A 22720-nucleotide genomic window follows, 5' to 3' on the forward strand; every position below is an offset into this window, starting at 1 on the left:
TATAGCCAGTAGAGCCCTGACTGTTCTGTGCTCTTTTCTTCACAGGTTTAGGTGTAGCCCCAGAGCCCTGATTGTCCCATGCTCTCCTCTTCATAGGTTTAGGTACAGCCCCAGAGCCCTGATTGTCCCGTGCTCTCCTCTTCATAGGTTTAGGTACAGCCCCAGAGCCCTGATTGTCCCATGCTCTCCTCTTCATAGGTTTAGGTACAGCCCCAGAGCCCTGATTGTCCCGTGCTCTCCTCTTCACAGGTTTAGGTACAGCCCCAGAGCCCTGATTGTCCCGTGCTCTCCTCTTCATAGGTTTAGGTACAGCCCCAGAGCCCTGATTGTCCCATGCTCTCCTCTTCATAGGTTTAGGTACAGCCCCAGAGCCCTGATTGTCCCGTGCTCTCCTCTTCACAGGTTTAGGTACAGCCCCAGAGCCCTGATTGTCCCATGCTCTCCTCTTCATAGGTTTAGGTATAGCCCCAGAGCCCTGCCTGTCCCGTGCGCTCCTCTTCATAGGTTTAGGTACAGCCCCAGAGCCCTGATTGTCCCGTGCTCTCCTCTTCATAGGTTTAGGTACAGCCCCAGAGCCCTGATTGTCCCGTGCGCTCCTCTTCATAGGTTTAGGTACAGCCCCAGAGCCCTGATTGTCCCGTGCTCTCCTCTTCATAGGTTTAAGTATAGCCCCAGAGCTCTGATTGTCTTGTGCTCTCCTTTGGGGCACAGGGACAGGTCCCAGAGGCCTGGTTATCTTGTGCTCTGGTCTTTTCAGGTTTAGGTACGACCCCAGAGCCCTGCCTGTCCCGAGCTCTCCTCTTCATAGGTTTAGGTACAGCCCCAGAGCCCTGCCGGTCCCGTGCGCTCCTCTTCACAGGTTTAGGTACAGCCCCAGAGCCCTGATTGCCCCGTGCGCTCCTCTTCACAGGTTTAGGTATAGCCCCAGAGCCCTGCCGGTCCCGTGCGCTCCTCTTCACAGGTTTAGGTACAGCCCTAGAGCCCTGATTGCCCCGTGCGCTCCTCTTCACAGGTTTAGGTATAGCCCCAGAGCCCTGATTGTCCCGTGCTCTCCTCTTCATAGGTTTAGGTACAGCCCCAGAGCCCTGATTGTCCCATGCTCTCCTCTTCATAGGTTTAGGTACAGCCCCAGAGCCCTGATTGTCCCGTGCTCTCCTCTTCATAGGTTTAGGTACAGCCCCAGAGCCCTGATTGTCCCATGCTCTCCTCTTCATAGGTTTAGGTACAGCCCCAGAGCCCTGATTGTCCCGTGCTCTCCTCTTCACAGGTTTAGGTACAGCCCCAGAGCCCTGATTGTCCCGTGCTCTCCTCTTCATAGGTTTAGGTACAGCCCCAGAGCCCTGATTGTCCCATGCTCTCCTCTTCATAGGTTTAGGTACAGCCCCAGAGCCCTGATTGTCCCGTGCTCTCCTCTTCACAGGTTTAGGTACAGCCCCAGAGCCCTGATTGTCCCATGCTCTCCTCTTCATAGGTTTAGGTATAGCCCCAGAGCCCTGCCTGTCCCGTGCGCTCCTCTTCATAGGTTTAGGTACAGCCCCAGAGCCCTGATTGTCCCGTGCTCTCCTCTTCATAGGTTTAGGTACAGCCCCAGAGCCCTGATTGTCCCGTGCGCTCCTCTTCATAGGTTTAGGTACAGCCCCAGAGCCCTGATTGTCCCGTGCTCTCCTCTTCATAGGTTTAGGTATAGCCCCAGAGCTCTGATTGTCTTGTGCTCTCCTTTGGGGCACAGGGACAGGTCCCAGAGGCCTGGTTATCTTGTGCTCTGGTCTTTGCAGGTTTAGGTACGACCCCAGAGCCCTGCCTGTCCCGAGCTCTCCTCTTCATAGGTTTAGGTACAGCCCCAGAGCCCTGCCGGTCCCGTGCGCTCCTCTTCACAGGTTTAGGTACAGCCCCAGAGCCCTGATTGCCCCGTGCGCTCCTCTTCACAGGTTTAGGTATAGCCCCAGAGCCCTGCCGGTCCCGTGCGCTCCTCTTCACAGGTTTAGGTACAGCCCCAGAGACCTGATTGCCCCGTGCGCTCCTCTTCACAGGTTTAGGTATAGCCCCAGAGCTTTGATTGCCCCGTGCGCTCCTCTTCACAGGTTTAGGTATAGCCCCAGAGCCCTGCCGGTCCCGTGCGCTCCTCTTCACAGGTTTAGGTATAGCCCCAGAGCCCTGCCTGTCCCGTGCGCTCCTCTTCATAGGTTTAGGTACAGCCCCAGAGCCCTGATTGTCCCGTGCTCTCCTCTTCATAGGTTTAGGTACAGCCCCAGAGCCCTGATTGTCCCGTGCTCTCCTCTTCACAGGTTTAGGTACAGCCCCAGAGCCCTGATTGCCCCGTGCGCTCCTCTTCACAGGTTTAGGTACAGCCCCAGAGCCCTGATTGTCCCATGCTCTCCTCTTCACAGGTTTAGGTACAGCCCCAGAGCCCTGATTGTCCCGTGCTCTCCTCTTCATAGGTTTAGGTACAGCCCCAGAGCCCTGATTGTCCCGTGCTCTCCTCTTCACAGGTTTAGGTGTAGCCCCAGAGCCCTGATTGTCCCGTGCTCTCCTCTTCATAGGTTTAGGTACAGCCCCAGAGCCCTGATTGTCCCGTGCTCTCCTCTTCACAGGTTTGGGTACAGCCCCAGAGCCCTGATTGCCCCGTGCTCTCCTCTCCACAGGCTTAGGTACAGCCCCAGAGCCCTGATTGTCCCATGCTCTCCTCTTCACAGGTTTAGGTACAGCCCCAGAGCCCTGATTGCCCCGTGCTCTCCTCTCCACAGGCTTAGGTACAGCCCCAGAGCTCTGATTGTCTTGTGCTCTCCTTTGGGGCACAGGGACAGTTCCCAGATGCCTGGTTATCCTGTGCTCTGGTCTTTGCAGGTTTGGGAAGAGCCCGGACTTTGCTCTGTGCTCTTCTGTCCCAGATATGATTACTCCCCTCTTTCTGTGTTTAGTCAATACATCTCTTGCCATTTAACCTTATTTCCTTCTTTGTTTCTCAATCAGTTGGTGAACCAAGGACAAATCAATCAGTACGACCTCACTACGGTGGGCCACGTGACCATGTACATCAATAGAGTAAGTATGAACAGAGGATCGTCCGTGTGTCCTGCCCAGTATGTACTCACTCCCATGCATTAAGCAGATGCCTCTCTGCAGAACTTCTGACTACTCTAGCCCTTGTCTCAAAAATAACCCTACTCCATTGGAAACAAGTCTGACTATTACAAGACCAGGGGCCAGATGTAGGTAATCTCAATTTACCTATTCTTAAATACCGAATTTTACCGATTCGGTATTTAAGAATAGGTAAATGGGATGTAGATAATGTTTAGGAAAAAAAATTACCGAATCGGTGAGATTCGGTAATTAAGAATCGGTAAATACCAATTCAGTAATTCCCATTCATTCCTATGGGCCTGGAGGCCTGAATGGGAATTACCGATTCGGGGCCAGATGCAGGAGCCAAAATACCAGTCGGTAACGGCCGATTTCGGCCGTTACCGACCGGTATTTAAGAATTGGCATGTAGGGGCATAATTTTACAGAATCGGTAAATTTACCGATTCGGTAAATTTACCGATTCTGTAAAATACCGATTCGGCATTTTTACCGATTCGGTAAATCCCAGATGTAGGTGGGACTCTACAAATTTGGTATTTTACCACCCAATCCAATTGGGTGTTAAAATACCGAATTCAGGTGTGCATGCACATGTGTGCATGCACACCTAGCCATGTGACAGACAGACATGCCCTTAGGGCATGTCTGTGTGCCACATGGCGCACATGCCTATTTGTGGGGTGCCAGAGGGTATCAAAGTGACACCCCCTGCACCCTTGCAGAATTCGGTATTTACCGATTCGGTAATTACCGAATCGGTATTTCCCATTGATTCCTATGGGCTTCACAGCCCATAGGAATCAATAGAAAATACCGATTCGGTAATTACCGAATCGGTAAATACCGAATATTACCGAATCGGTATTTCCACATCTGGAAATACCTACATCTCCCCCAAGGCTAGATGTAGGTAATTCCCATTTACAGACTCTTAAATACCGAATTTTACCGATTCGGTATTTAAGAGTCTGTAAATGGGAAGGGGGCAGATGTAGGTAATTCCGAATTCAGGAATACTGAATCTGTAAGATTCGGTATTTACCGATTCGGTAAATACCGAATCGGTATTGCCCATTGATTTCCTATGGGCCTTGAAGCCCATAGGAATCAATGGGCAATACCAATACCGAATCCTGCAAGGGTGCAGGGGGTGTCACTTAGCACCCCAAGTACAGGCTTGTGTGACATGTGGCACACATACATGCCCTAAGGGCATGTCTGTGTGTCACATTGCACAGGTGTGCATGCACAGATGTGGATACACACCTGAATTCGGTATTTTACCACACAATAGGATTGTGTGGTAAAATACCGACTCTTAAGGGCCTGTGGCACTGTAAACTGTGCCACCTACATTTGGAATTACAGAATCGGTATATTTACTGATTCGGTAATTTTCCGAATCGGTAATTTTACCGAATCGGTAAATATACCGATTCTGTAATTTTCAGCCCCCTACATCTGAAAAACCTAATACCGGTCGGAAACGGCCGAAATCGGCCGTTTCCGACCGGTATTAGGGCTCCTACATCTGGCCCTCAGTTTCCCAATATGTGCCCTCAGGGTCCCTGAAGGTGCCCAGCCAACGTGCCCAGACTCCTTCCAGCAAGCCCCATCCCCCAATATGTGCCCTCAGGGTCCCTGAAGGTGCCCGGCCAACGCGCCCAGACTCCTTCCAGCAAGTCCCATCTCAGAATATGTGCCCTCAGGGTCCCTGAAGGTGCCCAGCCAACGCGCACAGACTACTTCCAGCAAGTCCCATCCCCCAATATGTGCCCTCAGGGTCCCTGGAGTGCCCACACAATGCACCCAGACTCCTTCCAGCAAGTCCCATCCCAGAATATGTGCCCTCAGGGTCCTTGAAGGTGCCCAGCCAACGTGCCCAGACTCCTTCCAGCAAGCCCCATCCCCCATTATGTGCCCTCAGGGTCCCTGAAGTACCCACACAATGCACCCAGACTCCTTCCAGCAAGTCCCATCCCCCAATATGTGCCCTCAGGGTCCCAGAAGGTGCCCAGGCAACGCGCCCAGACTCCTTCCAGCAAGCCCCATCCCCCAATTTGTGCCCTCAGGGTCCCTGAAGGGGCCCAGCCAACGCGCCCAGACTCCTTCCAGCAAGTCCCATCCCAGAATATGTGCCCTCAGGGTCCCTGAAGGTGCCCAGCCAATGCGCCCAGACTCCTTCCAGCAAGCCCCATCCCCCAATATGTGCCCTCAGGGTCCCAGAAGGTGCCCAGGCAACGCGCCCAGACTCCTTCCAGCAAGCCCCATCCCCCAATTTGTGTCCTCAGGGTCCCTGAAGGTGCCCAGCCAACGCGCCCAGACTCCTTCCAGCAAGCCCCATCCCCCAATTTGTGCCTTCAGGGTCCCTGAAGGTGCCCAGCCAACGCGCCCAGACTCCTTCCATCAAGTCCCATCCCAGAATATGTGCCCTCAGGGTCCCTGAAGGTGCCCAGCCAACGCGCCCAGACTCCTTCCAGCAAGTCCCCTCCCACAATATGTGCCCTCAGGGTCCCTGAAGGTGCCCAGCCAACGCGCCCAGACTCCTTCCAGCAAGCCCCATCCCTCCCCTTCTTGACTTGTGTCTGTTTTCTTTTCAGGTCCCTAAGGACGCCATCTCTGTCGCTTTCACCATAATAGAGACAACCCCCGTGCAAAACAGGAAGAAGGCCACGGTCTATGTCGGTGATTACTATCAGAGAGGTGGGTAGACCAGTCCAACACTCCTCTCCCTCGGGGCTGCCCCTCAACGTGTGTCGATGGCCCTTTGCAACCACATAACATCTATCATGACCAGTCTTGCCCATTGGGATAGCCTGGTTCTGGCATAGCACTGGCGGGGCAGTATTTTAAATTGCCCTCATCCGAGCCCTGCTCTTAAAGCACCTAGGCCTCCCCAGTCCTGGTCTTCTAATCTCTGCAGTTCACTTCTATTTCTTCTGCAGAGCGTCAAGGGGTGGCTGACTGTTGTTCACTAGTGTTTCCGCAGAGCGTCAAGGAGTGGCTGACTGTTGTTCACTAGTGTTTCCGCAGAGCGTCAAGGGATGGCTGACTGTTGTTCACTAGTGTTTCTGCAGAACATCAAGGGATGGCTGACTGTTGTTCACTAGTGTTTCCGCAGAGTGTCAGGAGGTGGCTGACTGTTGTTCACTAGTGTTTCTGCAGAGCTTCAAGGGGTGGCTGACTGTTGTTCATTAGTGTTTCCACAGAACATCAAGGGGTGGCTGACTGTTGTTCACTAGTGTTTCCGCAGAGCGTCAAGGAGTGGCTGACTGTTGTTCACTAGTGTTTCCGCAGAGCGTCAAGGGATGGCTGACTGTTGTTCACTAGTGTTTCTGCAGAACATCAAGGGATGGCTGACTGTTGTTCACTAGTGTTTCCGCAGAGTGTCAGGAGGTGGCTGACTGTTGTTCACTAGTGTTTCTGCAGAGCTTCAAGGGGTGGCTGACTGTTGTTCATTAGTGTTTCCACAGAACATCAAGGGGTGGCTGACTGTTGTTCACTAGTGTTTCCGCAGAGCGTCAAGGAGTGGCTGACTGTTGTTCACTAGTGTTTCCGCAGAGCGTCAAGGGATGGCTGACTGTTGTTCACTAGTGTTTCTGCAGAACATCAAGGGATGGCTGACTGTTGTTCACTAGTGTTTCCGCAGAGTGTCAGGAGGTGGCTGACTGTTGTTCACTAGTGTTTCTGCAGAGCTTCAAGGGGTGGCTGACTGTTGTTCATTAGTGTTTCCACAGAACATCAAGGGGTGGCTGACTGTTGTTCACTAGTGTTTCCACAGAGCATCAAGGGGTGGCTGACTGTTGTTCACTAGTCTTTCCGCAGAACATCAAGAGGTGGCTGACTGTTGTTCACTAGTGTTTCCACAGAACATCAAGGGGTGGCTGACTGTTGTGCACTAGTGTTTCCACAGAACATCAAGGGCTGGCTGACTGTTGTGCACTAGTGTTTCCACAGAACATCAAGGGCTGGCTGACTGTTGTTCACTAGTGTTTCCACAGAACATCAAGGGGTGTCTGACTGTTGTTTACTAGTGTTTCCGCAGAACATCAAGGGGTGTCTGACTGTTGTTTACTAGTGTTTCCGCAGAACATCAAGGGGTGGCTGACTGTTGTTTACTAGTGTTTCCGCAGAACATCAAGGGGTGGCTGACTGTTGTTTACTAGTGTTTCCGCAGAACATCAAGGGGTGGCTGACTGTTGTTTACTAGTGTTTCCGCAGAACATCAAGGGGTGGCTGACTATTGTTTTTTAGTGTTTTCGCAAAACATCAAGGGGTGGCTGACTGTTGTTCACTAGTGTTTCCGCAGAACATCAAGGGGTGGCTGACTGTTGTTCACTAGTGTTTCCGCAGAACATCAAGGGGTGGCTGACTGTTGTTCACTAGTGTTTCCACAGAGTGTCAAGGGGTGGCTGACTTTTCTTCACTAGTGCTCTCCGCAAAGCGTCAAGGAGAGATAGACTGTTTAGTAGTGTTTTGCACAACTCCCAAATATTCAGCAGTTTTTTTCAATTGTTTCTTGGCCTCTAGAGTTTTCAGTCCAGCCAGCATGCTGGATTCCCACAAGGGGGTCTCCAATGTCATCCTGCCTATCTTTTTTTAGTTTTGTCGTGGCTGTTTCCAGAGTTAGTGCTCTTTCTTTGTGGTAAATAAAGGAACATTGTTCACAAGGAACTCATTTGAACTGACAATATAAGTTTATGCAAGACCGTTATAACATGCTCGAATTAATCAAACAATTCACAACCAGAGAATACAGGATGTGATCTTTCAAGTGATTCTGTCAATATTTAAAACATATTTAGTCTTGCTAAAACTTATATTGTCAGTTCAAATGAGTTCCTTGTGAACAATGGGGCATATTACCAAGGCAGACGAAATCAAATTATCGCCGCTTTTGCAGCCGTTTTCAGCCGCAAAGCGGTGATAATTTCATTGCCCTATTAGCAAGCTGTCGCTAACATCAGTTAGCAACAGCTTTTAGGTGATAGGGAGCTGTTTGGGGCCCGCTTTGCATGTCAGTAGTATTTATCGCTAATGACATGCAAAGTGGGCGTACGCAACCAGTTAGTGACTGAAAGCAGTCGCTAACGTCTCTATCGCCTATTATCAAAGCAGGCGCAGCGATAAAAAAATGTGCGCTAAGCGCGAATATCGCTGAAAACTATCGCCTGCTCAGACCACTTCTTAACCTGTATATCCAATGTGAGGTGGGTATTCAGGTTAAGACCCTATTGGCGTTAATGCCTGAATATTGCTTGTTTTCCAGCGATATCCACGCATTTCGCCGCTATCGCCAGATATTTTATCGCATTGGAGATAAATGTTGGTAATAGCATATTATCTCTGCGATAAAATCCGGCGATGCTTGGCAATAAAAAAAACTTTCACTAAGCTTCTTTAGCGATAAATATCCCTAGTTGTTGATAATATGCCCCTATGTTCCTTTGTTTAGCATGAATACCCAGTTCACAAGGACATATGGGTCGCTCCTGTTGCTTTGTGAACTTTCTTTGTGGTAGGCTTGGTGGGCTACAGTATGAATGGCCTATTCTCCTGGAGAGCAGAGTACTGTTTAGTGGGATTGTGGCAGTGTGCTTGCACTTTCTTTAGGGCTTTGCTTTGGTGCCATGGATAGATGCTTAATGGCTCATGTAATTGGTAGCTTTGCTGTGCTGCTGGGTAGCAGCAGGTGCCTTGGGGTCCTTCTGTGCTGTGGCTCCTGTGTCTAGGGACATCAGTGGAGGGCTTTCGCTTCCTTTGGTGGATGGCTGCTGCATCATGGGATGGTGATGGATAACATCATCTCTCTCCCAGGAGGCCTTGCTAAGAAGCTGGAGAGAGGTAGAACAGCTTTCCTAATGCTAGGGTGGCCATACTGTGGAATAGCATCTATTTTATTTTCCAGTTTATGAAAATGAGATACTCATAATAATAATAATAAGCATAAAGAAGCAATTGAAGATTTCTAAGAAGGAAGTGTCACAATAACAGACAAACACAGTTGATCACAGAAAAGAGAAAACAAGGCAGGATAGAGAATTACAGGGCAGTAAAGATTCAGGAATTGGTTGTGGTGCAGTTAAAATGGATGGGTTTTCAAAAGTTTGCTTAGCACCTTGCCTGCGGCGCCGACTCTCCCCCGGTGCTGAACATTCCAATCGCGGGTGTGGTCATGACGGAACCGTTCCGTCATGAGCATCGAAGGGGTTAAAGCCAGAAGTCTACTTTTGCCCTCAGCAAGGGAAGTAAAAGTTCCGGAGTTCCGGGCATTGATTACGGTTCCCACGAAACACATATTTTTTTGTTGCGCAAAGGATGTGTCAGGTTTAGGGGTACTGCCTTTGCTCTTGACTCCTGTGGTCTCCAGTTGTAACGTGCATTGGAGACAGATAGGACATGGTCCTGAGATGCAGAGGATTATAGGTCGGACAGCAAATGTGAAATTCCCCTAGGTGGCTTGGCCCTTGTTGGTAAGTTTATTATGTTGTGGGACAGTATTGAATGTCTTCAGCCTTTTTTTAAATAAGAGTTTAGACAGTTTTAGTCTAAAGGATTAGCTTTTCTTCAGGAAGGATGGTTTTGCAGTGGGCTTTGGTAGATAGATTGGACATGACATGGCATGGGGTGGGGTGTTGGTGTGATAAGGAATAGTATTTTGTGTTTTGATTTGTCTCATGCAGGAGCAGCAGAGAGCTATCTCTTTCTTTGAGGTTTGATTGCTGTGTGATTGAGGCAGCATGCGTTTTGTCTGCGTTAGACTCCTATGTCATAGGCTGTTCCATGGTGGCCTTAACATCTATGGGCAGGGTTTGTTTTGTCAACCTGTGTAATGTGTATGTAGTACAAGGTTTCATGCTGGATAATTCGACATGTAGATTCCTCACCTTTTGAATCCTCCCAGGTGCAAAACTCGATTCAGAAAACTAGCTCCTCTGCACCATCAGCTGGCGCCACGCTCCAGCCAGGGGTTCAGTACCTCCCCCAGAAGTGACATCACAGAGCCATATAAGCAGTGGCGGCTCCTCCATTATGGCGGAGGAGCGTTGCCTCACCTGCAGCAGGCACACACATTCATAAAATGGTAATAAATACCAATTTTATTATTTAGTTCAAGGTTCGCGCCGTTACAGCGCGATGACAGGGGGCGGAGCTGATCAGTACAATTTCACTCGTAAAGCAGCCCCCTGCCAGTGCCAAGGTCAGATTGGCTGGTTGCCTACAGCCGACCAATCTCACCTGCGCACTTCAGAGCTTGCAATCCCAAGGCTGAGAAACAGCCGAGGGATCGCAGCTGCAGGCCCCCAGCCTAAAAATGAGCACTGGGTTAGCCTGCTCCAGCCAATCCAGGATTAGCTGGTTTCGGTAGTACTAGGGTGGAAGTCCTACCCTTTCCGCCAGAGTCAGCCGAAGAGAGCGCCTGGAGGAAGGAGACGCCATCCAGAGCCTGAGGCAGCAAGGACACAGAAAAGAGCGAGCGACGGGTAAGTTCTTTGGGCCTTATTTATGAGGCCTTGCGACAGTTTTGTGCATCCCTTGCGTCACTTTGTGTGACGCATCGGCGGCGTAAAACATGCCTCCTGTTGCGCCCTATTTACAAAGTGACGCCTCTAAGCAGATGCCTCACTTTGTAAACCCTGCGCTACATTATATCTGCATCAGGTATAATGTATGCAGGGGGGGCGTTCACACGTCAGTAAGCCTTGTAGAAGTGATGCAGTGAAATCTACCAGATTTCACTGCGCCACTTCTAGGACGCAAATGCGTCAATATCTTACGCCTGCCTCACAGCAGGCGTAAGACTGACGCAGGCCCTTTCACATGAGTCTTGCCCCATGTGAAAGGACACATTGTTGGAGTTGCGTCACTTTTGTGATACAACTCCAGCAATGCGTCACTTTTGCGCCGCACAGATATGTCAGAAATACTGACGTATCTGTAACCCCTTGCGACATGATGCGTCATATAGTAAATATGACACATCAATAATGTCGCAAGGAGGGCGCACTGAGAAGTGATGCATCGCTGCTTTTACGCAGCGATGTGTCACTTCTCATAAATGAGGCCCTTTGTATTTTTTTTGTGTATTGTCTGTTTCCCCACCACCACCCCATCGTCCCCCCACCCCAACACCCCGCTACTTCGCTCACACTCCAGTCACTATACCGCATATAAGGCTGCACCCTATGCTCTGTCGGTCCTTTTCTTCAATGAGATCTGGCATAGATCCAGAGCTCAGCTCTTTGGTATTCACTGTTGATTACATTCTCAAATTGTTTGGTAGTGAGGTACTGGAATATGATAATCAGAATTTCGTCTGATGTAAACATCCTGTCCTAAATTTCCTTTACAAACATTTCATCACATAGCGCTTAATAATAGAAGATTTACACCCAATGGGGCAATCTCCAAGAAATACACATTGAGATTCCCACATGAAACATAACATACCTCACAAAGGGGTGTCTTGTTTTTTAACCCCTTGGCCGCAGCGGTAATTCTGCCGGTGCTGGCTGGGAGGGGGGTCGCGCAGCGCCGCCATGCTTGTGACGGAACCACTCCGTCACGAGCCACAGGCGCATCGTGCTTATGACGGAGTCGTTCCGTCACGGCTCCGCCCACTCACTAATTCGCCCGCACAGGCGGGGAATCAGTGCCGCGTGGGCGGAGCGGCCGCGCCGCGATGGAACGACTCCGTCATGAGCACAGTGTGCCCGTGGCTCATGACAGAGTGGTTCCGTCACTAGCACGGAAGAAGTTAAGCATTGATCCAGCTACGGACAGGTAGGTTGTGTTTCTCAACGTCCTGTTTGGGTAAATGTCTAACCTGGAAAGGTTGCACTTGGAAATTTCCATCACCATCAGCAAGTGGTGGCGCTTGCTCAGGCCATGCTCCAGATCTTTAGCTCTGCTTCCCTTTCCTCTGGTGTGCCTTCTGGCCCCACAGAACTCTCAGGACCACCAAATGTTCCTTCAATGTCATTTTTGGCTTAGGATAGAAAATGACATCAGTGCACACTATGGAGTCTTACTTGACTCAGTGAGATCACATATGAAGGGAGATATTTCAAGGTTACTGGGTCCAGTTTAGTCCATACAGAGATGCAAAAAAGTGAGTAATCTGTGGTTAGATAGAGCATCCACCAGAAAGGTCAGTACCAAAGGATTGTGGGGCTTCCTCATCAAATTATGGTTAGGGGTGGGCGGAATTTGCATAATCGCGTTACGCAAATCTCCGCAAAACGGTAAAAAATCTCAGCGAACATGCAGAAATTCCGCGAACAGGCGGAATTGCTTGTTCGCGATGCTTTTTTACTGTTCACAATTGCTGTTTGCATGCTCGAAGGGAAATATCTCGCGAACACGCATTTTGAGAACGCGAACAAGCAAAAATTTCGCGAAGTCGTGGAAAGCAGAATTTTGGGCAATTTCGCATTCTCCGCGGAAAGCGAAATTACCCAAATTCCGCAAATTCCGCGAGCAGAACAGAATTTACCGCCCAGGCCTAATTATCGTGAGGTAATTTTCTCTTCTTCGGATGGTTGTGTCCTTAGATTATGGGGTTTCTTTCATGGTTGGTAGTAGTTCCAAACAAGAGATCTTTTTTCTTTTGTTGCTGCAAAGATCGTATGCGAATGAGTCTGAAATTTTTTATATAAAGAGGATTCACTTATTACAGAGAATGAGTTGGCATGTGATTCTGGTGTCCTGCGCTTTCATTGCGTAGCCATGGGAGTCACCTAGACATATTGTTGATACTAACTGTGTGTTCTCTTTTCACAGATGAAATTGGATATGCCCAGTATGCTCATCCATGCAGCACATCCTCGAGTGAAGGTAATTATAATCAGGACGAAAGTCATGAAAAAGGGGGAACGTCCTTTACAACTGAACTTTTACAACGAAGTACCGTTACGAAGCAGGTTTAACAACGAAAGTCATTACAACGGCTTTTGCTGGAGGGCGCTCTAGGATAGGTAATAGTTTAATTTACTATCCAACACCTTCCTTACTATCCACGGGGACTGGAGTTGGAATAGTAAATTAAACTATTCACAAATCAGCGCCCCCCAACGCAAGTCGTTGTAACGACTTGCGTTGTGCAACCTGCGTCGTAACGGTACGCGTTGTACCGTCATACATCCCATGAAAAAGCATTGGCATCAGCCAAGTCCTCTTCCCAGTGTATCCTTTGTAAAGTTAAATTGTTGCTCTCTGAAATCCAATCCCAGGCCCTTGGAGCTCTGCCCTGCTGTGGTTGAGTATGTCGAACCTGCCGCTGTGACACCTAGCGGCATCCGAAGTGGCCGCAGTGTACCACTTTAACACACGGTCTCCTCTGTGGAATGAGGCAGACGGGCACTGGCACCACTGTGACACCCACAGCAATGTTAAGCGAGGAGAGCAACCCAGCATTTAGCACTATTTTCTTAGCGCAAAATGTATCGTCACTTCTAGAAGGGACCATAGAATGCACTTTACACCAAGAAAATCGAGCAAAACCCAACAGAACAAGAAGAGCAGCAGCCGCTGGTGCTTGCCGGAATCCTTGTTCCTGTGCTTCTGCGGTAGGATTTTTGTACCAAATTACTCAGAATCATGCTAACCGGCGTAATTGTGTAATTTCCATTAATCTCACAACATAAGAGTAACACAAAGGTATTAATTACTCGGATTCCCACAAGAGATGCAAGGGCGGGAGCACCAGCCCCCTCTCATATGTACCTCCTCCACCTCCTATTCCTCCCCCCCTCCCCCTACCACTCCCCCATCACTTTCACATCCTCCCCATACATCACTACCTCCACACTCACCGGAGGGTACCCCTTGCTCACTACAGGAAAGGTAGCCTTTTAGAGGCTACTGACCCTTATGATGCACCATTCAATTTGGTACCCACCGATGACTCGTGAGACGACTACAGTCTTGATCCATTGGGACATCCGTACCTGGATCATTAACGAGTCAGGGCATCATCCATAGATGATACCACAGCGAATCATGAGGTAATACAGAAGGTGCCCACATTTTATAATGTGGATATGAATGCCTTCCCCGTGGAAGATGACGTCTTGGTGGAGACACTGTCCAAGTCCCAAAGAACAGGCCAGGTTCTCCCCATGTTGACGGGTATGATAAACTCCACCACAGACACCTTCAAGGAACTAGTCAAGGTGAGGGTGGTAAATCCCCAAATGCATGACGTTACAATGCATACATTTACATCACGGTACATTATATCACGGTTTTTACAACACAAGTCGTTACAATGAAGAAGTCCCGGCGTCCACTGTGGATTTGAGGGATTCTGAAACTTCCAGAGGGCAGTTTCTGTGCTGAAACCTGATCTGAAACCAGATTGGGTATCATACAGGATTCGGAGTTCTCCACGAACAAAGACAGCTGTCGTTGCACCCACTTCTCCAGCATTTTAGCAGGGGCTGGTAAAAGTGAGATGGGATGGTAGTTGCTCAGATCTTCTGGCGCTACATTGTGTTTTTTCTTAAGGGGTAGCACCGTAGCGTGTTTCCACATCTCGGGGAAGATGCCCGTCACTAGGGAGAAGTTTCAGAGGTGAACCAAATCTTTGGCTATTGAGTGGGCCACTACCTTTTTTCAGCCACATTCTCATCTTACCATTAAAACCTTTATGTGCTTCTTAGGCATGATGACCTCATGTACCACTATTAATCCCCAAGCCTGCCTACACATGGGCCTGCAGCAGTGGTTTTTGCACAGTGATCCTAGGTGGAGGGTCAGATTGAGGATCTAGTGTTTGTTAAGGCCAGTACACATCACCATCTATGGTGTGGGAACAGCAACAGTCTGCTCACCTCAATCAGACAGTGCATGGAGTGTCACCCTCCCATCAGCTGGGCTACCAGAACTCCCTCAAGCTCTAGGCAATTTAATTTGTCTCCCTCTCAAAGTCTTCCTTCCTCTCATTCAAGGCAAGGTAGTTCAAGGCAAGTCAGGTAACATGATCACCAGGTATTATGTATAAAAACAGGGAAGGCTCTCCCTCTCCCTGCTAGCTCAGACCATCTGGCATTGGATGCTCCATCACTGCATCTACTTGGAGGGGGAGTACCTTCTGGGGGAGAACAATGACCGGGCAGGCCTGCTCAGAAGGATGTATCAATAGGACAAGTTGGAACTCCAACCGCAGGTCCTGGTCCACTAACACCAGAGTGGATGCCTTCCACATATAGACCTCTCTACCATCCTGGAGAACGCAAAATGCCCACCTTTCACCTCCAGGTACCCACAGCCACAGTCTGAGTGAAGTGCATTGTGGATGAACGTGTCAAGGATCTTTGCTTATGCTTTTCTGCCTCTCCAGCTCTTTCCTTTGTAGTGCAGAAGTGCAGCAAATGTCTCAACCCCTCATCCTCATAGCCTTCACCTGCGCCAGGCAGCCCTGATAGTCAGCACTCCCTGAGATATCCCTCATTCCACACGAGAAGCTCCCCAAGAGGCATGACCTTCTCACCAGGAACTAAGGCAAGATCCCACACAAACCCAAACAGCTCAGTCCAGCAAATTGGCACCTGAGGTCCAAGAGTTTGTTTGCCTACTCCCACTCAAGTGCATGGCTATCTACGAGAAACCTGCAAACCAACCACACGTGCCTGTTATGCAGCAAAGTGGAACAGATGTGCCCACTACTGATTTACCAAACATAAGATATCGGAAAACCCACTCGGAGTTGAAGTAGATCCATCAACATGAGGCATTTAAGTCGACATCGAAGGCCTCTCTGATGCTTAGGTAGAACACCTCAAGGGATAGATTTTCAAAAAGCTGGCATGTGTTCTTCATGAAAAACCAAAAAAATTGTTTATTTACCTTGACACTGTTAAAATGCTGGCCAGACCTCCAGTTCCAGCAATCAGCCTCTTCCCCAAAAGAGGTGCCTCACCTTCCAACAAGAACTTCAGTCCCCTCCTCATACACCATCAAGGCCCAAAAGGATTAGACCTGCAGCTACGTTCCTTATGCCCTCTCCACCACTCCCACCGCACCTCCTTTGCCTCCACGCTACCCTCCACCTGACACACAGGATACAGACTTCTACCAAGGTAGTCCTTGCTACCCACAGGACACCTACAAGGAGACCTTTAGACCACAAGATGGAGACAATCCACAGGAGGATTATGTAGTGGACCTGCAGTATGACCCTGATCTCTATCCATATCCTGCTTGAAGAAGCCCCACTGGAGAATACTACTGTGTATTATGCAATAATACAGCAGGCTTCTCAGCACCATCTACTTGATCTCCATGCTGTGGGAGATGAGGATAACTTCCTCATAGAAATATTGTCTTCCCATGCTAAATGGAAATTTAAAGTCCATCAGTGATGTATTAAAGGAGCCCTTTGAGGCCACCGTTGTGACTCCCCGGATAGAAAAGAAATATAAGCCTGTTTGAGAGGGAAACAACCTTTACAACGCAACTTTTACAACGCACTACCATTACAACAAAACATTTACAACGCAAGATCCATTACATCACATGCCATTACAACGCAACCATTACATCGCATGACACTACAACGCATACCATTAAAACGCATGTCATTACAACACAGGCATTACAACGCATACCATTACAACGCATACCATCACAATGCGTGTCATCTCAACGCAGTCATTACAACGCATACCATTACAACTCATACCATCACAACGCATAGTACCCTTACACTATCCAAATCTTACCCTACTGTTGCACCCCCTGGAGTTAGAATAGTAGTTTTTACCCCTACACTATCCAACACTTACCCTACTGTTGCACCCCCTGGAGTTAGAATAGTAATTTTTACCCCTACACTATCCATCACTTACCCTACTGTTGCACCCCCTGGAGTTAGAATAGTAATTTTTACCCCTACACTATCCATCACTTACCCTACTGTTGCACCCCCTGGAGTTAGAATAGTAATTTTTACCCCTATACTATCCCATACTTACCATACATGCAATGTAATGGTATGCGTTGTAAAGGTAGTATGCGTTGTAATGGAATGCGTTGTAAAGGTAGTTTTTAGACAATTCGCTGTAATGGCATGCGTTGTAATGGATTGCGTTGTAAAGGATGTTGCATTGTAAAAAATGTGTTGTAAAGGCATGCATTGTAAAAGTATGCGTTGTAACGTCATACATCCATTTGAGAAAATCCGGATTATAGTCATGGACAAATGTTCCCAGATTCCCTGGTAGTGCACACTGCTCAGAAGCTTCTGCTGAGGCTACCAGAGATACTTTACCCACAATAAGAAGTCCAAAAAGACTTCAAGTGCAGGGGAGCGGGTGGCACTTGAAACAGCCACACGTTAGCGGACTGCCAACGCGTGGGCCTCCTCTCCTGGTATGAATGTTACCCCGGCAGGAAATGGAGTTGCTTATAAAGGCTCTAACTGAGGCTCACTGCAGCAAAGGACAAGACAAGATGGCGAAGGGCTAAACAATTAGCAATGTCAATAATTAGTGTGCCTTTGATGCAGCAGGCACTGCATCTAGAGAGGTCAACACTAGCGTCCTTCTTCGTAAGAGTGCCTGGCTTAGGGTGTTGGGGCTTAGGTGTGAGGTTCAGCAGCACCTCCTAAATGTACCTGCTCATAGCGAGAATCTGTTTAAACCTGAGTTTAACCAAATTCTTGAGAAAATCAAAAAGGATAGAGACACAGCAGTCTGTGGGCGCCCTACAGTCCCAAGCCTGCTTTTCATAATCTGGGAAGGTATCAATTAAGGGGGCCCGGGGCAGAAACCCTTCTATCAGCAATGCTAGGAGCCCTTTCAGGACTCCCAATCTCAATCCTTTCAGAGGGGAACCTACAGAGGGAATGGGTGGGACACTTCCTGTCACATGGGAAAAGCCTTGCATTAGATCTGTGGATCCTCCCCATTGTGAGGGAAGGTTACTAAATTGAATATCACACACCAATTCGCAACATCCCACCCTGCCATCATGTTTTGAGTTCAGACCACCTTCATCTTCTGGGGGACGAAGTGCAGTCACTCCTAGCAGCAGGCGCCATACAACTGATACCCGTGAACCAACACAGGCTGGGATGCACGTGCTTTGTTTTCCTCGTCCCCAAAAAGGACGGTTTACTTCGACCTATCCTCAACTTCTGACCATTGAACAGGTTAATCTTCTTTAGACACTTTCCCTTGATCCCCTTTCAAGATGCATGCCTGCTGCCATGCCAAGGAGACTTCATGTTGTCACCGTATCTGAAAGACATGCTCTTTCATATCCGCATACACCCAGCATACCACCAGTGCCTTCATTTGGTATGTGGCATTCACCACCAGTTCAAAGTGTTGCCTTTGAGAGTTACTGTGGGTTAAAGGGAGTTTACAACATATCTGCCATTCGTAGCAGCCTGTCTGTGCAGGAACACTATATATACGTTTCCATATTTAGACATCTGAATGATAAAGAGCGACAGCAAACAACAATGCCTAGCATGTTCTCAACTAGCAGTGAATCCATCATGGCCTAGGACTACCATTAATGAAAAAAATGTGCATCTATAACCCCAACAAATTCAGTCCTTCCTCAGTTTCATTGTAAATGTGCAAATAGGTCAAGCATACCTGAGCAGCAAGGAGATGGATGCCAATAGCCGCTGCCTTTTCAAAGACATTGTCCGATTACTTTACGCACTAATGAAAGCGTTGGGAATTATGGGTTTGTGGCACTGTACCACACACCAGGTTACACATGGGCCCATTACAAGAGTGCCTCTCACATCAGGGGGCACAAGCAGAGGGGTATTCAGAGGATCTAGTGTTGGTAATGACCAGGTCCAAACATTCTCCTGTTTGGTGGTACAGCAACACCCTCCTGCTCAGCAAGCCCTTCCTAGATGCCTTTCACTGGTGACCATCACTACAAATGCCTCTCTCATGGATTGAGAAGATCACTTACACTAGATGAGAATTCAAGGCATCCGGGCTCACCAGGGCGTTACATCAGCTACCTGGAGCTTTCCTGGAGCTTTGACCCATAAGACTGGCCCTCAGAGCCTTTCTCCCACTCTTAAGGGGGGAAACGCTACTCATAAAAACAGATAACATGACTAATATGTTCTACATCCAGAAGTAGGGGCAGACCCAATTCACCAAGCTTTTTCAACCAGCACTGGGGATCTGGCATTGATCATCTCACCTCAACCTTCACCTTAGTGGAGCATCTCTGGGGTACGGAGAACAATTTTGAGGACCTGCTCAGAAGGATACATCAACAGGTCCACGAATGGGAACTCCACCTGCAAGACCTCCACAGGCACTTTCAAAGTGGGGACTCCACCAATGGACCTGTTCACCATTTCCGAGAATGCCAAAGCTTTGCCTCCAGGCATCCGCACCAACCATCCTCGGGCAATGCACTATGAATGAACTGGTCAGGTATACTTGCCGATGCTCTTCTATCTCTTATCCTCATTCCATATGTGATAAGAAGGATGAGGAAAGTGTCAATGCCCTCATACTAGCAGTATGAACTGGGAATACATCCCTGGTACTCAATGCTCCTCGAGATCTTAGATAGTCTCCTGGAGAATGTACGAATGAGGCCGGACCGCCTCACCCACCATCAGGGTCAACTCAGATACCCAGATCCCAAACAGGTCAGTCTCCTGATCTGTCACCTGCATTCCTAGAGTTTGGCTACCTTAGCCTCCCAGAGGAATATATGGGTTTTCTACAGGTCGGCAGAAAAGGGTCATGCGCTACTGTATTTCCAAACAATTAGATCCATTTACTGTCTTGTGCGGGAGCTTGTTGACTCCATCTGCACAAGGCAGGTCTAGCTTTCACTTCCATATGCTCACACTTGACTGCAGTTGCAGCGAACCTCCAAAGCAGACAGCATTCATCTATTTTTAGGATTCTTGTAATTAAAGTTTTCATGGAGGGTCTAAAGAAGGTAAACACTCCAACGACACCTCCTGCACCTTCTGGAATCATTATGTGTTCCTCATAAGTGTAATGCCTACTGTATGTAGGTGCCTAATCATTGACTTTACAATGAACGTCTGTACCTTGAAGGCATAATTCCACTTTGTCAGGGTCTCAGACAGGGCATGTGCAAGCTGAGCACCTTCACAGGGCCACCAAAACACTGGGGCCACCACGCCAATATATATCCTTAATATAATAATCCTCTGAGGATGGATACATATTTGCGTGGCGGCCCCTGGCAGGGATTTGGTGGCCTCAGGCTCTGTTCCACTGCCAAACACCCTGACCCCCCCCTCTTCACTGGCCTCCGTGCCCCGCCCGGACCCCCTCTTCCGGGGCCCCCTACCTCCGCTCCCTGCCCAGGGCCGCCATGAGCCTAGAGCCGCCCCTGTCTCAAACTTTACCAAGCACTTCTGTGTGGATGTTTTAGCATGCCAAAATGCCTTAGTTGGCCAAGCTTTATTAAGAACATTATTTCAAACCCTCATCCTCTGCTATTTGGTCACCACTTTTGAAAGGGCAACTTTATAGTCTATGCAGAGCATATGAATCTACAGCCACTCATGCCACGACTGGAAAATGTTACTTAACCCTGTAGCCTTTTGTTCACAGCCTGTAGTGCTGTTGATTCATATGCACCATCCCACCTCCCTGGAAGCCAGTGACAATCACAGATGTTTTCTATGCATTTTCATTTAGTCAGCTTATTATGCACAGCACACCCTGGCTTCGACATAAATACTCTACTTACACTGCTTGCATGCTGAGCAGAAAACACTCTGAGCAGGAGCCTCTGTGCTGATGCAATCTGGACTAAGAAAGGAGTAAAAATGTCTTCTGAGTCAAACTTCTTAAAAGAAAGAAAAGTTGCAAATGTCAGGCCCCAACACTAGATGGCAGGAGTATGCAAAGCATGTGAATATACAGCACTACACCCTATAAAAGAGCAGATGCTTACATTATAAGTAACATTTTTCATATTAAATGGTAAAATGGTTGAATTTTAAGTGCAAAAAATAGACAATTGCAGCATATATAAAACAAAGTGTTTTAACATGTCATTTTAAAGATTTATTCTGTTTTAAAAATGAGCTTGATATTAGCGTCTCTACCCGTGAAAGTTTGGTAAATTGACGTCTCTTCCATGCTGGCAGGATGCATGTACAGGATAGGCGGGAAACAGCGTTTATAACGCTGTCAATACCACGGGGTAGGTAACAATGAGGAAGTTACATTGTCTGCGTTGTTACCACGCATGGCATTACATCGCAAGTAGTTTCTACGACTTGCGATAGATGGCGCACAACACCAAGGAATGTGTTGGATTTTAAATCCTTTGTACATACAACAATGGTCCCATGCATACAAAAGATATGTAAAGAATGAATATAGACAGAGTCAATCTATATTACGAGTGACATGTCCAGCCGGACAGTGGTCTTCAAAGTTTACTCAATAAACAGGTTAAAGACACAAGAAGTACCTTCCACAATTCAACCAGTGTGGTACACAAGCCTGTGCCCAGCACTGACAGAACGGGTACAGAAGGTGAATATAGATTGCGAAGAAGGGCTTTTTAAGGCAAAAGAACGTTTTCTGTCATAAATACAGATTATACAGATTTTGTAAACATAGCACCATTACATCACATAGCAATCACGTTAAGTATTAGGTGCTAGAATAGGTCGACGGCGTTTCGGACCCCTTAGTAAATCACGGGGACCATCATCAGGACATTACAATGAAAGCCTTAACATTAATTAGCCTCTAAATGCCTAGAAAGGGAGAGAAGGAAATATATACATTTAGATACACAGACTGCAAGGAATTTAAAAAAACAGGTTACTTGTAGTGACAAGTGAGGCACCAGACTCCAGGACTGGTGGAAGTCAGACCAAATACCGTGGAAAAGTGGCGCGAGCATGCTGAGAAAAATTGTCCAGTTGGTAAACCGTCAGAAAACATGTACAGTCGATAACAGTTGTGACTTACGGCAATAAAATCACGGTCGGGTGAATGCATAACAAGTGCAACCGCGAAGTGACACGCTCGGGCATGCTAATGTGAATTGTCAGGTTCTAGAGACGCCACATAAAGATTGCATAACCGGTAAATTATTTGGGTGTTGGTTGTGCCACATACACGGTCGTGGGTTCAGCAAGGGCCCGTGGTACGTGGTGGTAAAACTGGTCGAGTCAGCACTTAGCACGAATGCAATGAGTGAGTATGATCACACATTAAGGGAGCCTACGCGCAAAAAGTAAGCACAGTCGATGGCGAGCTTACCGGTAAAGCCAGATCGCAGCCGGCAGATTGAAAGGTAGGGATGTGACCGCTCTATAACGGGAAAAAGAACTATTAGGGGCGTGCGTGTGGAGGAAAATTACAATTAAGCAGAACTAGAGAAGGGGGCTCTGGTTCTTACCACAATCGAGCGCACAGGTCCGTGGAACGTGATGGTTTCCGTCGGAGCCTAGGGAACCTGTAAGGAAATCCAAGGCATCAGGAAGGTTGCTGGATGCAAGGGGTCAGGGGATGTAACGGTAAAAGGGGTTGTGAGCTTACCGGGTGAGTCGGTCGGCTGGTGTGCTCCCTGGCGTGCTCGTGGTGGAAGGCGAGTGCTGAATGTACAAAGTGCTAATTGGACAGAGAGCATG

General features: G+C 48.3%; 1 protein-coding gene across 1 annotated transcript in view; it reads left to right on the forward strand.

The window, feature by feature from the left end:
• Nucleotides 1-22720, forward strand: part of LOC144768004 (ovostatin-like) — a 249450-nt gene that overhangs the window by 221156 nt on the left and 5574 nt on the right. Inside the window, exons 33-35 of the mRNA XM_078651396.1 lie at nucleotides 2971-3042; nucleotides 5688-5790; nucleotides 12871-12924. Of these exons, the coding sequence (XP_078507522.1) occupies nucleotides 2971-3042; nucleotides 5688-5790; nucleotides 12871-12924 (229 nt within the window). The remainder of the gene's footprint in view (nucleotides 1-2970; nucleotides 3043-5687; nucleotides 5791-12870; nucleotides 12925-22720) is intronic.

This window comes from Lissotriton helveticus, chromosome 7 (genome assembly GCF_964261635.1).
Source record: "Lissotriton helveticus chromosome 7, aLisHel1.1, whole genome shotgun sequence".
Taxonomy (NCBI): Eukaryota; Metazoa; Chordata; class Amphibia; order Caudata; family Salamandridae; genus Lissotriton; species Lissotriton helveticus.